Source organism: Hyperolius riggenbachi, chromosome 4 (assembly GCF_040937935.1).
Source record: "Hyperolius riggenbachi isolate aHypRig1 chromosome 4, aHypRig1.pri, whole genome shotgun sequence".
Taxonomy (NCBI): domain Eukaryota; kingdom Metazoa; phylum Chordata; class Amphibia; order Anura; family Hyperoliidae; genus Hyperolius; species Hyperolius riggenbachi.
In genome coordinates, this window is record NC_090649.1 from 128,109,893 (window position 1) to 128,126,456 (window position 16,564).

Below are 16,564 nucleotides of genomic sequence, written 5' to 3' on the forward strand. Positions count from 1 at the left end.
AAACACCTTTTCTTTTCAACTCACTTATCACTCTACATTACCTAATGCTTATTTATCTCACAAGACTCAGAGCAACCAAGAATGGGTTGGAGGAATTCCCCACAACTAAAAATTCCCTTTTCTGTACAATGTACTTTACCTACCTTTCACTGCTGCTATGTGGTAAGTTTTTAAGATTACATTTTTAAAGTTATTAAAGCAAATGGCTAGGATACCCTTTTCTGGCCATCATCTTAGTCTTCTCTCCAACTGCCCTCTTTCAAAGAAAAAAAGAAAAGAATCCCCATTGTCATCCCCCACAAAAGGTCCAAATCCTCATACTCCTGCAGTGACTTTCAAGTATGAGCATGACACATGCTGCCACTCACCTGCTTTTCTGTTATTGCCAATGAGAAGGGCATGACTGAATCTTTATACACACAATAGATGGTTCCCAGCCGAGGTAGATGGTCGGGGCCACCTCTGCTGAGAATCTAGCATGTGTGCAGCAGGCCTCAAACCCCACTGCACCGGTGATCAATCTCTTGGGGGCATTGTTCTTCCCACTCACCGCGCCCACTCTGTGCTGCTCCATCGGCCCACCTCACACTACACAGCAAAGAATGAATCGCTAACCTGGAGGCTAGCAAGATGTCTGCACAGCCTCAGTCCAGCACTGTCGACCTCCTGTGCATGAGGCTTTAAGGAACTACTTGCACACTATAAAGAGTAAAATAATTATAGGTAAAAAACATTTGGGGGGAGCTATACTCACCACCCGTTTCACAGACCAAAAACCAACGGAGACCACAATATTTTGGTCAAGAAAAATCACAGTTTATTGGTACTCCCAGGTGCTACGCGTTTCACGGGATCAACCCGCTTCCTCAGGCAAAACAGGAGTACAAGCAGTTGGGGGTCTGGAGCAAATATGGGCGCCCATATTTGCTCCAGACCCCCAACTGCTTGTACTCCTGTTTTGCCTGAGGAAGCGGGTTGATCCCGTGAAACGCGTAGCACCTGGGAGTACCAATAAACTGTGATTTTTCTTGACCAAAATATTGTGGTCTCCGTTGGTTTTTGGTCTGTGAAACGGGTGGTGAGTATAGCTCCCCCCAAATGTTTTTTACCTATAATTATTTTACTCTTTTTGGCGCCTCTGATTCGCATCCTATATACAATTCGGTCCACCTGGGGTGGCAAGGATTTTTCCTTACTTCTTCTACAGAGAGCGACATCTTAAACCTGAGTGGGGTCAGGTCCTAATTCTCCCCACCTGCATATGGAGTGGTTGCCTAGGGGCAACCTATGTTTGTGAGTATAAATCCACATTGATTTATTTTGCTTTTTACTCTTTGATATACTGCACCATTTGGGCTCTCGGTCTTTTGTTTTTATCTTTGAAGTACTTGCACACTATGGTAACCTACTACTCAACAGTGTATGGAAGGAGCAGATGTACTGATGAGGGGAGGTGAGGGCACTAGATCAATGACCATTAAAGCCAAGGGCTCTCCTAACAGATGTGTAAAAGCAGGGGAATTTTCTGTGCAAAATAACACATACCGCAGTCAAACTGCCAATGTTTTCTGTAGATTGGTTAAAGAGGAACTCCGGTGAAAATAATGTCATAAAAAAGTGCTTCCTTTTTACAATAATTATGTATAAATGATTTAGTCAGTGTTTGTCCATTGTAAAATCTTTCCTCTCCCTGATTTACATTCTGACATTTATCACATAGTGACATTTTTACTGTTGGCAGGTGATGTAGCTGCTGCAGGTTTTTTTGGCAGTTGGAAACAGTTGTAAACAGCTATTTCCCACAATGCAGCAAGGTTCAGGCAGGGAACACACTTGACTGTTTTCGTACGCGTTTTCTGCACAGAAAAACTGAGAACTCATGTTAATCAATGGGCTAGTACACACTTACTGTGTTGTTCGCGCGCAGAAAAAAAACTGACATTCTGCATCATGACTCTGCACATTTTGTCAGTTTTTTTGTATCAATTACATCAGCTGCTATGAAAAAAACGCGCGCATTTTCCTGCATAGAGACACACTTGGTGTGCAGAAAAAGTATGCAGGAAAACGCGCGCAGAAAACTGAAAGACAAGTGTGTTCCCTGCCTGACAGTCAGGAAACTGCCAAGAGTACCTACTCAGAATTTCTTTGTGAGAGGGGTTCCACCACAATATCAGCCATTCAGCGCCCCCTGATAATCCGTTTGTGGAAAGGAATAGATTTATCATGTAAAAGGGGGTATCAGCTACTGATTGAGATAAAGTTCAATTCTTGGTCGGAGTTTCTCTTTAAGTTGCTCATACATGGCAGGTGACAGATGAGGTTTTTTTTTTTTTTTATTTGGGAAAGTCTAAAACCTGCCGGTTTCTGTCAGATTTCTACTACTTACAGTAAGTGACAGCAACATATGAGAAAAGTAATTTATGGCTCATTTTACTCTTGAAGAAACATACTAAATTTATGTTTTTGTTTTTTTTATAGATTTTAAGTTTTAAGATTTTCACAATAGTGGTCTTTAAAGTAGACCCGAGCTCTTGCATAGAACACACTGAAAAGTTCATTACACATATCAATGCTGTAGAAATCAGCTGCACTGAGCTCTGTTTGTTTATTTAGCTACAGTTTTTAGTGTAATTCGTGTGTTATCAGTAGGTGTGACTCACAACACTGGCTGTGCAGGAAAAAAACGGATGCTTAACCCTTTCTGTGCTCCCTGAAAGTTCATCAAGTACATTTTCAAGTTTCTTTTTTATGATTTCTGCACATTTCAATGATTTTTTTCCCGTTATATTTATATTGTGCCTAACCTTTTAGAGCAGAGAGGAAGTTCTGAGCTTAGATCCAGTTTAGGAAGTAGTTGCTAGGCAGAATGCTCTCAGAATGGCCATATCTTGTGCCAGCACATCCAACCACAGGCATACAAAAAAAAAAATACAAAAGAAACAAGAAGATCTCCGGTTACGTCTTAAAGCGGATCCGAGATGAAAAACTAACTAGAACAAGTAACTTGTCTATATATCTTATCTAAAGTTTAGATAGTTTACACAGCAAATCTAGCTGCAAACAGTTTTAATAGAATAAGATTATTTATTCCTGTGATACAATGACAGCAGCCATGTTGTTTGTAAACATTAAACGGAGGCAGGCTTATCTGTATCTTGAGCCATCAGCCTAATCCCCTCTCCTCCTCCCCTCTGCCTCTGAAATCAACCCCTCCCCCTCCTCCTGCCCAGACTGAGCTCCCATGAGCTTTTGCTACTGCCAAGGCTCTCTGAAAACCTGTGGGTGTGGCTTTTTTAGTTTATAGGGAATTTGGCATGAGGAATGCCCTATAAACAATAGGAAAGGAACACAATTATGCAATGTGTAAAAGTTCACCTTGGATCCACTTTAAGGCACGTACACGCGTCCAACAAAGTGCATGAGTAACACCACAACAAACTGTCTACATGACTTATATTTTACACACACCAGAATCAGAATCAGTTTTATTTCGCCAAGTACAGCAAGAGCCATAATCGGAATTATTTGTGGTACACATGGCATAGACATGTGTACTCACAAACTAACTGAGTGACCAACTCACTAACATACTGCACACGCAATCGAAACAACGGACTGCAGGACATGTAAGTTGTTAAAACTACCTTGTACACACATGCGGTCGTTTGAATTTGGCAAATCACCTGTTATCAATCGCTCGTCTAGTCATTTTCAACGCGTACACACGCTGATGGTCATCCAACAGACCAAAATCAGACGACAATCAGGCAGTTTGGTTGAGTGTAAGCATGGCCCTTTAAGTACCATGCTCAAGCTTCAAATGATACAGCAAAAGTAATCCAAGAATCTAAAAATACATGTGCCCATACACCTGAGCACTTTATGGTCAGCTTTACTTGTTAGAATACGCCCTAATTTATGAGCATAATACTTGTTAGTGGCATCAGACATTTCGTAAAGAAAAAAAAAAAAAGTGTCCAACAAGTACCGCCTCTTCCTACCGTTATTTCCATAAACTGTCTGTATTACCCAACAACAACCAATCCTACTGTAAATAACTGTCAGAGAACACAAGATAGTATTGTGTAGCTGTACAGACAGCAGAGATGACTCAAACTTTCACTAAAGAAAACTAGCATATTGCTGATTTTACATGTTGCGGTTTCATTATTTATTTACACTACAATAGGAGATCTGCAAGAGCTACATCGAGCATTGCCTTATGCTCTGGGTTGGATCCCATGTGCACAGATCCAGAGGGTGCATGTCTGTGTTAATCAGGAAACAGAATTTTCAGAGCTAAAGTGGTGCCAACTGGTAGAGATGGCAGCTTGCATTTTAGCAGAACAAGGCTGCACTTGCTGGCACTGCCCACCCCCTCTTCAACTCAAAACACGAGGGCAGCTATATCAAAGCCAAGTGGAGCAAAACTAGGGCAGTTTCCAATAGAAGCTAATTGGGTTTCAGCAGTTAATGGAATTAAGAACTGTTTTTAACTTGCTTTAATAAATCCACTCCATCTTGTGCCGCCTGGCAATTTTATTTCTAAAGCAAGACGTTATGTGTTTCATTCTAAGTAAAACATTTTCCCCAGGCAACAGCCCACACTCCCAGCTCACTAGATGTTTGATGTTCTTTAAAAGAAAAGAGGGGAAAAAAATAAAAACTTTTTTTTTGAAGTGTACCTGAACTCTTGCATAGAACAGAAGGAAAACATAGAGAAGTGTACCCTATATGTATTTAGAGAGTTTAGCCTGTTTAATTCCACCTCATCTGTGACTGATCACAACTGTAAGTTCATCTCTCAATTTGACAGCTTGCTGCCTCAGCAGAGCAGCTAATTTGTTAACACAGGATGTTACCCCTATGTCTGCTTCTATGAAAGCAGAAAGTAGACACTGCAGATTTATTGCAGGATTTGTATCAGCTGTAACAAATTTTTTCTTTAAAATTTATTATGCTGTTGCTTGTCTTTTAGAGCAAAGAGGAAGTTCTGAGTTCAGGTCTGGTTTAAAGCAATTAAATAAACTAACCTAAATCAGATCCCCTCAATCACTGATCTGTGTAATGCAGCAATAGCCAACTACTTCATTAACCACTTAAGGATCACAGGCTTTACCCCCTCCCCCAGTGATCAGGCTATTTTTTGTATTCAAATTAGGGCTCTGCAGCTTTAATGGCTTGCTGCAGAGCCACACATTCCTGCACACAAATACCCCCCCCCCTTTTCTGCCCACCAACAGAGATTTCTGTTGGTGGGCTCCGTTCGCTGCTGCAGGTTGTCTTTTTTTTTTTTTTTTTTTTAATACATTTCTCAGCCGATCACTCTTGTGCCTCCCCAGGGAACAGCCGAGTGACACGGCTGTCTCCAGCACAGCGCTGCCATAGATCGCAGCGCTGTACAGTGTAAATGGATGGTGTTTTCGCCGTCTGTCTCCAAGCGGCGATTGCCGATTGGAGACTGATCACAGAGCTCCGCTTCGTGATTCAAGCGGGAATGTGCGTGCACGATCCCCAGCAAAACATGCCCCCAGGACTTGACGCCAATTGGCATTATGCAGTCCTGGGGAGCCGCTGCGTTCACGTCAATTGGCGTGACGCAGTCGTAAAGGAGTTGAGCAGCAGGGAAGCATTGTAGCAGCTCTGGAATACAACATACTGTGGCTGGCACTGCACTACTTCCTTCCTCCCCTTTATAAAAAATGCTGGCTCAGTGGCACAGGCAGAAGTAGAATACCCCACAGGCCACACTATGAGGCTCCTCCCACCTACCGATGACACAATCTCTTAGTGGTCTTTGCAAACTGCAATAGCAGTTTTCCAGAAATGGGGGTATGTCTAACCAATAAACCCTGGATTTCTTGGCAGTGGTACATTTTTAGACATTTTTTCCTGCTACCTAAAGAAATATGTTCAGAATGCCCTTTATGTTACCAATAAAACACTAATACTATGGCCACAAATTGTGAGGACAAGTTGACTGTAGACCATGACAATGGGAGAAAGTGGAACGGTATGGCAGAGACTAAAATGATCCGAGAGTATTTATGAAGATGCTGGTGTGCTAAAGTCTATGAGACTAAGGAAGATCAGCTGAAACAAGGGAACACTGTAAAATGGTACTCTGCTTCTCAGTTCCACCATGGCAGCTTGTACAATGACATCAGCAGAACAATCAGTTTACAGCAAACATTGAAAAGGGCACTATGATTAAAAATGGAGAGATCAATAGCTATTAGAGAGAACAGGAGAAGTAAAAAAAAAATTCCCTCAGATCTCTTGCTCATGTTCTTGTTGTAATTCAATAAGGTAGTAATTTTAACAATCACCATCAATCTGAATAAACTGCCAGAAATCTCTCCCCACCCCCATTTACTGCTGTCGTTGCCACCTCCCTTTTCCTCCTGTCTAATTACTTATCAGGATAACAAGCAATAATTCTATAGATCAATCTACATGATGCAATTCTTTGTGTGATTCGATTACGATTCTATTTACGATCCGATTAAATCCGACATGTCCGACTGGGATTCGATTCAATTTGATTTGCCATTGCAAAACAATAGCGAATTGAATCGAATCCCTATCGGACATGTCGGATTGAATCGGATCGTAAATAGAATCGTAATCGAATCGCACAAAGAATCGTATTGTGTAGATGGGGCTTATGGCTGGAATAATAGATGAACAAGCATGAGATCTCATGCTTGCTTATCTCCTTCATTTACAACTGCATGTACCCTGGAAGTTCCCAGATTCTATCAGTGTTACAGCTAGTGATAAGTGTCTTACGAAGGTAATAATTTCAGTGGATTTTTATTGAAATTATTATTTTGATGAATACTGATACAATGATTATGTGAAACACTAAATTCCTAATTTAGCGTTCTAATTCTAACTCTTCAGGTCCTCCAGTTTCAGAACATGTACTGTATAGTCTAAGAGGCCTTTAATAAACTTTAAAGACAGTCAGAGGCCATTCACACTAGAAGCACTTTTCTGAGCGCTTTGTGATTGATTAGCCTTTTTTAAAAATCGCTCCCATGCACTTTCATTAAAATCGCCGCGATTTCGTGATCGCGAAAATCGCCATTTTTACAGCGATTTTAATGGGCCCTCAATGTGTTTTCTTCATGAATGCTAAAAATGTTAAAACTTGCTTTACCACCAGAGGTGCAATTTTACAGCAAACGTTTGGCACTGAAAGGCACTCCAGGCATACATTTAAATACACCATCTGACAGCTTAATTAGAAGCTACAAGGATAGCAAAATCCTGTGAAATCAAACTTCTGTAACTAAAACCCCTGCCTGTTTAAGTAATAAACTGAAGATAATCTCACATGAGTGGTGCCCCGACTCGCAGTAAAACTGCACACACGCCGGCCTGAATTTAGTCATTGCAGACGATAATGACCGTCATGGTAGAGAATCAGGAGTCAGACCTGTGTGTGTATAGCGGCCACATGACATCTGCGAAAGCATGCCGGATCTTTAGCAACCCCTGACGTCCTATCGCATTGTTTTCCTCGCTTCCCTTCCAGCGGAAATCCGCTCCATCACTTGCCGCTTGTTCTCAAACAAATGTGCCTGTACCTTGTGTGCAGAACTTGAGTACTTGATACTGGTCCTTGCAGTTGCAGAGAGCTCGACCTAAACTTGAGGCGCCCACACACTTGACGATGACCACCTGACATGCTCAAAAGATAGATCCCTCCCTGATCCAATTATGATGAAATAGGCATTTATTTCTGCCACACACTACAAATGGATTTTTGATAGATTTCAGCTTCAAACACATTCAAAATATATTTTGCGTATTGCTGGAAAGCCATCTGACTGGCCCCCAGGACTCTTCCCAATTAAAAGTGCTCCAACAGGGTCCATGCAGAGTACTTGCGGAAGTGGAGCAATTACACCTGCCCGGCAGGTGCGGAAATAATGCTCAGCACGAGTATAAGTACCCTTGAACATGGGGCAGACAACCTCTCTAAAAATACTGCAGACTTTTGCAGGGACAGTCTGTGTTTGCAGGGACAGTCTGTGGTGCATGAAGTGGCCAGTGTCTGGGTGACTGACCACATCATTTGAAAGTGATTTCTTTGACATCAACTAACTAAAGACCTGTGTGGCCGTAAAGAGGAACTGTAATGAAATATAACAGAATGTAGGAAATTATTCAGGATACCCCCTCAGCATTCCGGGAGACCAGCTATGTTTTTTTTGTTTTGTTTTTTTTTTGTTTTTTTTTATAAATTTTGAAAAGTAAATCAGGAAGAGGAAAAAAATCCTCCCAAACACTGACTACTTTATAAATGGTTACTGAAAAAAAATAAGAAATTTTAGGCATTATGTAGTTTTGGTTACATGTCCTCTTTGCGCAGAGAGCTGTAGCAATTTTACTGATACAAATATAGCACACTTAAATATAGGTTTTGAACACAAAGAATACCTATCTGGAATGACAATGATGCTGCAGTTCTGGATTCTTGGAAATTCAACCAGTATTAAAAAAAACATGTAGGCGTGTTACTTACTGAAAGTGTGAGGTTCTGTATAACTAGATTTACAGCATTGCAGCTCTCAGTATTGAGGTGAAGGTTGAATGAGCTTTCACCTATTTATTTTTTTATTTTTCTTAAAGTAAACTTAAAGTGAGGAATATGGAGGATGCCTTTGCTGTACCCCTTTTAAAGCACTGCCCACTGTCTAGCAATCATCATGGTCTTTTTAGCTTCAGTGTCTTCTAAGTCAAACACCTGCAAAAAGCAAGAAGCAGGGATGTCAAAACATAAGGTACCATAATCAGTTGTGACAACCTCCATATACCTTTCACATCAAACTTCTTGTAATAGAGGTGAAAAACAAAGGCTCAATTTCAGACAGTAGGGAAGTCCGCACACCATTTTTACCTGTGTGCAGGTGGGTTTTACATAAGCACTAAGACTTCTCAAACACTTTGGCATTGCAATTACAATCCAAAAAGGTATATTCAACAGGGCTGTGGAGTCGGTACAAAAATCATACGACTCCAACTCGCACTGCTCAGTTTATGAAACCACCGACTCCAACTCCAGGTACCTAAAATCGCTCCGACTCCTCGACTCCAACTCCACAGCCCTGCTATTTAAAGAAAGTTTTGCATAGGATTCAGATTCTAATGGAATGGATAGTTAAACTCTTTATGTCCAGTTACAGGGATTATCTTGGTGTACTTCCTGCTCACCTTACCCAATGTAATATACATAAAAATATATGTAATAAGTAACACTGTATAGCTATTTCATTTAACAGTTTTTCTGTAGTTTATTGTCTGCTCAGATGATATGCATTCATGTCTGGCTTCAGAGTGAACTGCTAGGCTTCCCCTCATACAGTCTGAGAGACTGGTTGTTTGAAGGCCCATGTACAAGGAATGTTGACAGCGAGGGATCGGTACAGTAAGTGACAGACACTGTACAAATGCTGTGCTAGCCTCTAGCTAGTGACATGTTGTGCCGGTGAGGGGGGCGGCGGAGGCTGAAGCATGTTACGCAGCAACGGGGTGAGTGGGGAGAAGAATGCTCTCAGCCAGTGATCGGCCATCTCAGATCGCTGGCCGTGTGTACACCGCATTGACCAAGTTTCATCTAGTGTGTGAAAATGAGGCTAAATGTTAACCCCATGATGATTCCCTCCTACCGCCTGCTGTAGAAGGGAAAGTTAGTTATAGCACAATAACAACCTCTTTTAGAATGCACTGTGGAAAGGGAAGGCAATTAGCAAACGTTGCCACAACCGCCTTTGGATACAATAATAGGGAGGGCGATGGGCAATTCAGGCACATCCCTTCCCAGAAGGCAAAGAAGCAATGTTATAATGTAGAACTGACCTCTAAACAGGAGACTGGCGCATGGGCCATATAAAAATGAATAAAATAAAGTATAAGTGTAATAGATTGCGGAAAAGCCGCCGCGCGGACTGGCAGGGAAGCGGCTGGTTCCGCGTCCAGCTCGGCGGTTTGCACGCGGCAGCGTGCGTCTGATGTGGCTTGGCCTTCTAGTGCACACAGATTGAGGAATTCGCGCACGCGCGCGCTGAGAGGCAGAACCTTTATGACAAACGAGGACGGATCAGCTGACCAGGCTGGTCAGCTGATCTCAGAGCGAGTGGCTATTGGTTGATCAGCGATGGGTGGCGCCAGGGAGCGCCGCTCTATATATAGTTATTGCTGGTCAGTCTCAAGTTGTCTGCCGTTGCGAACACTTACGTGAAAGCACTCAGACCTTAGTCAGATCCTACAGTGTGTTAGAACCAGGAGGACCTGGAAATTCACAATGAGCCAGATTACTTCTGTGTTATCATTGTGTTATACTTCAGACTAGTTCCAGGGTGTTGAGACCACGGATCTCACACCCAAGACTAGGGATACTGTGTTACTATTGTGTTATACTTCAGACTAGTTCCAGGGCGTTGAGACCACAGACCTCACACCCAAGACTAGGGATACTGTGTTACCATTGTATTATACTTCAGACTAGTTCCAGGGTGTTGAGACCACGGACCTCACACCCAAGACTAGGCATTGTTTGATATCTGTTATGACCTATTGCATTCCTGACTATCCTTCTGCTTTCTGATTCCGTACCTACGCATATCTGATTACCTGTTGCCAACCCTGCCTGTCCCTGGTTACCGAACCAGCCTTCTGTCTCTGTACCTTATCTGCCCGTGTGTTGCCAACCTAGCCTGCCCGACCTTGCGAGCTATCCCTCTCCATTGAGAGATTAGTCTCCAGTCCTGCTTGTGACGCCCACCTTCTAGGTGTCACTTAGCCACAGGGCCTTCCTGCTATTCAGCCTGGGGCTCCACCCCTTTGGAAGTCTCAGGCTGTTGGAAGGTCTTTGCACTTCCCAGAGGGAGGTATTTCTCATACTGCCAAGGACCACCTGCTCCTCGGGTGGTCCCACTCAAAGTCATTACTGTTGCACCAAACACTCACACTATAAAGGTGTCCAGAGGTTAGTTATACTTGCATTATTGGTGATTCTGCAGATCATCAATAATCGGGTATATATCTGTATTCTTGGTGATACTGCAGATCACCAATAATCAGATTATCTCTGTGTGCTGACACCGATCGATACAATAAGGCAACTGTTTTATTATAATACACTTTTGTAAGCTTCGAGGGGAGCAAGCAACCAAACAGGAAACATCTTGGAGGGCATATTTATAAAAATCTCTTCACCAAAAGGCTCCTAAACAGCTCCATGATCTGTAATGTAAATAATGACCAGCAGGAGCCCTATGTTTACATGTGTTCATGATACAATCCAATATAACACACTACTTTTCACTGGGGGAAGAGGCTGCTCTTTCAGCCATGGTGGTACAAAACAGGCAGTTTGTGTCCCAAGTCCAATAACGAGATATGGTGTTATGTATACAGACTGGTCAACCCAAACGTACAATGGATAAAATAAGTGAATGTTATGAATGTGCTGGTCTCTGAGATCTCACAGAAAGAAAACATATCAACATTAGCTGTATTCCTCCACAATATGGGACTCCTTCCCCCTCCTGACCTTTGCAGTCTTGGCGTAGTAGAGCGTCCTTCCACGCAGTTTGAAGTAGCGCCTCCTCCATCTCTGAAAGGAGCTGGTCTGCTTGTGTAGGTGACCTTCTTTTATAATAGCCTAGAAAAGTCAGAAACATAGAAAAGTCAAGATTTGTTGCAGTGGCCCTATAGGCAAATTTTATCCAAAACGGTTTAAAGAACAACTGAAGCGAGAGGCTGTCATGTTTATTTCATTTTAAGCAATACCAGTTGCCTGGCAGTCTCCCTGATCCTCTACCTCTAATACTTTTAACCATAGACCCTGAACAAGCATGCAGCAGATCAGGCGTTTCTGACATTGTCAGATCTGACAAGATTAACTGTATGCTTGTTTCTGGTATGATTCAGACACTACTGCAGCCAAGTAGACCAGCAGGGCTGCCAGGCAATTGATATTGTTTAAATGGAAATAAATATGGCAGCTTCCATATTCTTCTCACTTCAGTTGTGTTTTATTTTCTGGACTATCGGAATGAACAGGGCTGTGGAGTCGGAGTCGAAGTAAATTTGGGTACCTGGAGTCGGTGGTTTTTGTACAGACTCCACAGTCCTGAGAATACATTTTCTTGCATTCCTCTGGAAAAATATTCTCATCTAAGTGCACACATACTGGCTAGATATTACAAAAATCAGTACTTGTAATGTTATTATATTTTTATTATTCTACATATTTATCCACAAAGCTGTCCATTTAAAGTTATAAAGGATTTACATGAAAAAGAACACAAATAACACATAGGTAAACAACACACTGTGAGAAATACACTGTGATGATATAGTGACAGTATACAGTATATACCACGGTTATGAGAAATGCTAGGAGAGAAAACTGTTTGTACAAGCTTACAGCCTAAGGGGAAACCAGCTAGAAGCAAAGAGTAGCAAGAGTAAATAAACTGTAGGTGAGGTAGTACTGTTAAAAAGTGAAGGATGAAGCAATGCTAGGCTTGTAACTAAGTAAAATAGCCTATAGTTACTAGGATGAATCTGAAGATTGAACAGGTTGAAGAAAGGAGCTAAGGGGAGCGGGTGATATGTGGAATAGTTGCCACTGCAGTGTCCAAGCTTTCTAACAACGTTGAGCAGATGATTTCACCCAACCTTGAGGTGATGACTAGCCAATGAGAGGGTGGTGGAACCCCACACCTTCTCACTGTAATGAGCACCATAACTGGTGGGCAGATATGACCAATGAATTGCAACGTTTTCTGCCTGATACAAATCTTGTTTCAATTTGTATGAAGCCTGAAATCGGACTAGCTATTTTGGTACAAAAATGTTATTGAGGACATTAAGTCACAATTGAGTACATGATATAGACATCACTGTAGAATGAATAAAACCAGTTAGGTTCAAAGAGAATGACAGCCAAGTCTGCACAACAAAACAGACTCAATGCCCCCAATGAACATTTTTTTCGTTATAGATAAAAAAAACAGATGGGAAAGCCATGTTATTTGAATACATGCTCTAAATTCATAACCAAAACAAATGAAACTAAAAACAAAAGAACAGCCATAGTGATATCAAATACAATTAGCAAGTAAACCTGCACAAATCTGTTACACCCTCCAGAGGGGTTGAGACCCTACACACCTCCCCTCTAGGGTTGTCGCGATATGCCGGTATCGCGATATATCGGGGTTTCAATGTGCATGGTTATCATACCATGCACATTGTCAAAATACCGGTTTTTCCACTTCCGCATTCGCCGCCCGTCACCACTCAGCGAGTCGGCTCTCAGGCGCCGGATATGACGCGCGTCCAGTGAGGACGCGGCTGCTGGAACGCACAGACTGCCTCCCGGGCTCTCACCAGCGGCGCACTATGCAGAGCACTTCTCCTGAGTCCTGGGCTGGCGTCATCAATGACGCTTGTTCCCGCCCAGCGTCTCTGCACTCTAAGTGAATTAAGCACTTCGGACTGAGGACTTGGCTGCTGACAAGTGAGTATTTGTCTCCCTCCCTCTCCACCTAATTCGAGCTACACCTATCCCTATGCTGCGGCCACCTACCACTGGCTACACCTATCCCTGGCTACCTATGCTGCGCCACCTACCACTGGCTACACCTATCCCTGGCTGCCTATGCTGCACCACCTACCACTGGCTACACCTATCCCTGGCTACCTATGCTGCGGCCACCTACCACTGGCTACACCTATCCCTGGCTACCTATGCTGCGCCACCTACCACTGGCTACACCTATCCCTGGCTACCTATGCTGCGCCACCTACCACTGGCTACACCTATCCCTGGCTACCTATGCTGCGGCCACCTACCACTGGCTACACCTATCCCTGGCTGCCTATGCTGCACCACCTACCACTGGCTACACCTATCCCTGGCTACCTATGCTGCACCACCTACCACTGGCTACACCTATCCCTGGCTGCCTATGCTGCACCACCTACCACTGGCTACACCTATCCCTGGCTACCTATGCTGCACCACCTACCACTGCCTACACCTATCCCTGGCTGCCTATGCTGCACCACCTACCACTGGCTATACCTATCCCTGGCTGCCTATGCTGCACCACCTACCACTGGCTACACCTATCCCTGGCTACCTATGCTGCGGCCACCTACCACAGGCTACCTATGCTGCGGCCACCTACCACTGGCTACACCTCTCCCTGGCTACCTATGCTGCACCACCTACCACTGGCTACACCTCTCCCTGGCTACCTATGCTGCACCACCTACCACTGGCTACACCTATCCCTGGCTACCTATGCTGCGGCCACCTACCACAGGCTACCTATGCTGCGGCCACCTACCACTGGCTACCTATGCTGCGGCCACCTACCACTGGCTACACCTATCACTGGCTACCTATGCTGCGGCCACCTACCACTGGCTACACCTATCCCTGGCTACCTATGCTGCGGCCACCTACCACAGGCTACCTATGCTGCGGCCACCTACCACTGGCTACCTATGCTGCGGCCACCTACCACTGGCTACACCTATCACTGGCTACCTATGCTGCGGCCACCTACCACTGGCTACACCTATCCCTGGCTACCTATGCTGCGGCCACCTACCACAGGCTACCTATGCTGCGGCCACCTACCACTGGCTACACCTATCCCTGGCTACCTATGCTGCACCACCTACCACTGGCTACACCTATCCCTGGCTACCTATGCTGCGGCCACCTACCACAGGCTACCTATGCTGCGGCCACCTACCACTGGCTACACCTATCCCTGGCTACCTATGCTGCAGCCACCTATTACTGGCCGGTGGGGGCACATTATTTAATGTAAGGGGGTGGGGCCCAGGTCCAAATAATTGTTTAATACCGTATACTGTAATACCGTCAAACCGTGGTATTTTTTTTGACTGTAGGAATTTCATACCGTTGCAACCCTACTCCCCTCCCATATAATGTCCCCACTGCTCTCCCCACAATGCTCCCTAACCCCACTTAGATAAAATAGGAGAAAAGAGCATCTACCATACAGGAATAATCTCACAGGTCCATTTCAGCCACAATCACATTAATGTCCCAGATCATCTCGAAAGCTGGTATTGTGTTATTTTTAGAAACTGTTAAAGGGAACCTAAACTGAGAAGGATATGGATTTTTCCTTTTAAAATAATACCAGTTGCCTGGCTGTCCTGTTGATCCTGTGTCTCTAATACTCATCCACAGCCCCTCAACATGCAGATCAAGTGCGCTGACTGAAGTCAGACTTGATTGGCTGCATGCTTGTTTCAGGTGTGTGATTCAGCCACTACTGGAGCCAAAGAGATCAGCAGGACTGCCAAGCAATTGGTATTGTTTAAAATGAAACATCCATATCTCTCTCAATTAAGGTTCCCTTTAAGTAATCCATGGTTCTAAAGAATTCTATTTTAGAGCAAACCCTATCCATGGTTGGAGGGGATGGAGACTTCCAGGAGGCTGTTACAGCAAATCTAGCTGCCACTTAGATTGCGTTATTCATTTTTTGTAAGGAAATACGAGTGCTAGGAATGGGAAGCCCCAGCAGCAAAATCCAAGGATCAAAAAGAACATCTTTATGAATGGCCTGACATACCAATTTGTGGACAGACTGACAAAAATGTATAACCTAGTCCGAGGACAACTCCAAAAAAATGTGTTCCAGCGTTCACTTCTGTCCACATCCCCTTCTGCATAAATAAGAAACTAGTGGATAAAAACAATGGAGAACCTCAGGAGCATGGTACCACCAGAAGAGTAATTTATAAATGTCTTCCTTTACCGTTATACAGAGGTGCGACAAGCATTTCCCCACAGTTTCTGCAAATTAGCAATGGTCATGGAACCAGGGAAGACGCGTCCCATTTAGTCATATATGTGTGAGGACCAAAAGATTCCACCGGAGCTAGAACCAGGGCATTGTAAAGCAGCAAAATCATCCCTTTACGTCTATCAACATCCTCCGTCAGACGTTGCAAGAACATCAGCGGAGGAAACGTCAAGCTGCGGAAAAGACCCTAATGTCGGATCTGAAGATAGTCATTTTATCCCCAGGGACTTGGGATTGCATTCTAAGAGCCTCAAAAGACAGGAAGCGACGTGATGGGGCTGGGCAAAAATCCACAATATACTGCAGACCAAGAGCCCCCCCAAGTCAGTTGAAATTCCCGGGAAAGGGATCTGGAGAAGGCAAGAGAACCTTAAATGGGAGCGTAGGGAAGGATTGCAAGCCCATTTCAAATTCTGAGTGTGGGCCTGCCACAGCTTGATTGTAAATAATGTAGAGGACAGGGCCACTTAGGTAAGCCAACTATAGCTGGATGCCATAGGCCAATGGGGAACTAGGAAAAAGTAGCTTCCATCTCCAAAGGCACCCAGCAAGCATGAGGGGACTGTTTGGCCCATTCCACCACTTGCCGAAAGTGAATCGCTAGATAAGCCTTAAGTGGTCAGGGACCCCCAGCCCATGGCTAGCTATTTTGAGTGCACAAAATTGCAACAGAATTTGAA

The 16,564-nt window shown here is 43.8% G+C and overlaps 1 protein-coding gene across 4 annotated transcripts in view; it reads right to left on the bottom strand.

Moving 5' to 3' along the window:
* The window catches only part of DGKD (diacylglycerol kinase delta), a 157,599-nt gene that overhangs the window by 98,458 nt on the left and 42,577 nt on the right, over positions 1–16,564 (bottom strand). For 3 of the 4 annotated variants that reach the window (XM_068280598.1, XM_068280597.1, XM_068280599.1), the window contains exon 2: positions 11,570–11,680. In XM_068280598.1, the coding sequence (XP_068136699.1) occupies positions 11,570–11,680 (111 nt within the window). Of the gene's footprint in view, positions 1–8,539; positions 8,608–11,569; positions 11,681–16,564 lie in introns of those variants that run through there. The other variant, XM_068280601.1, reaches the window with a different exon arrangement.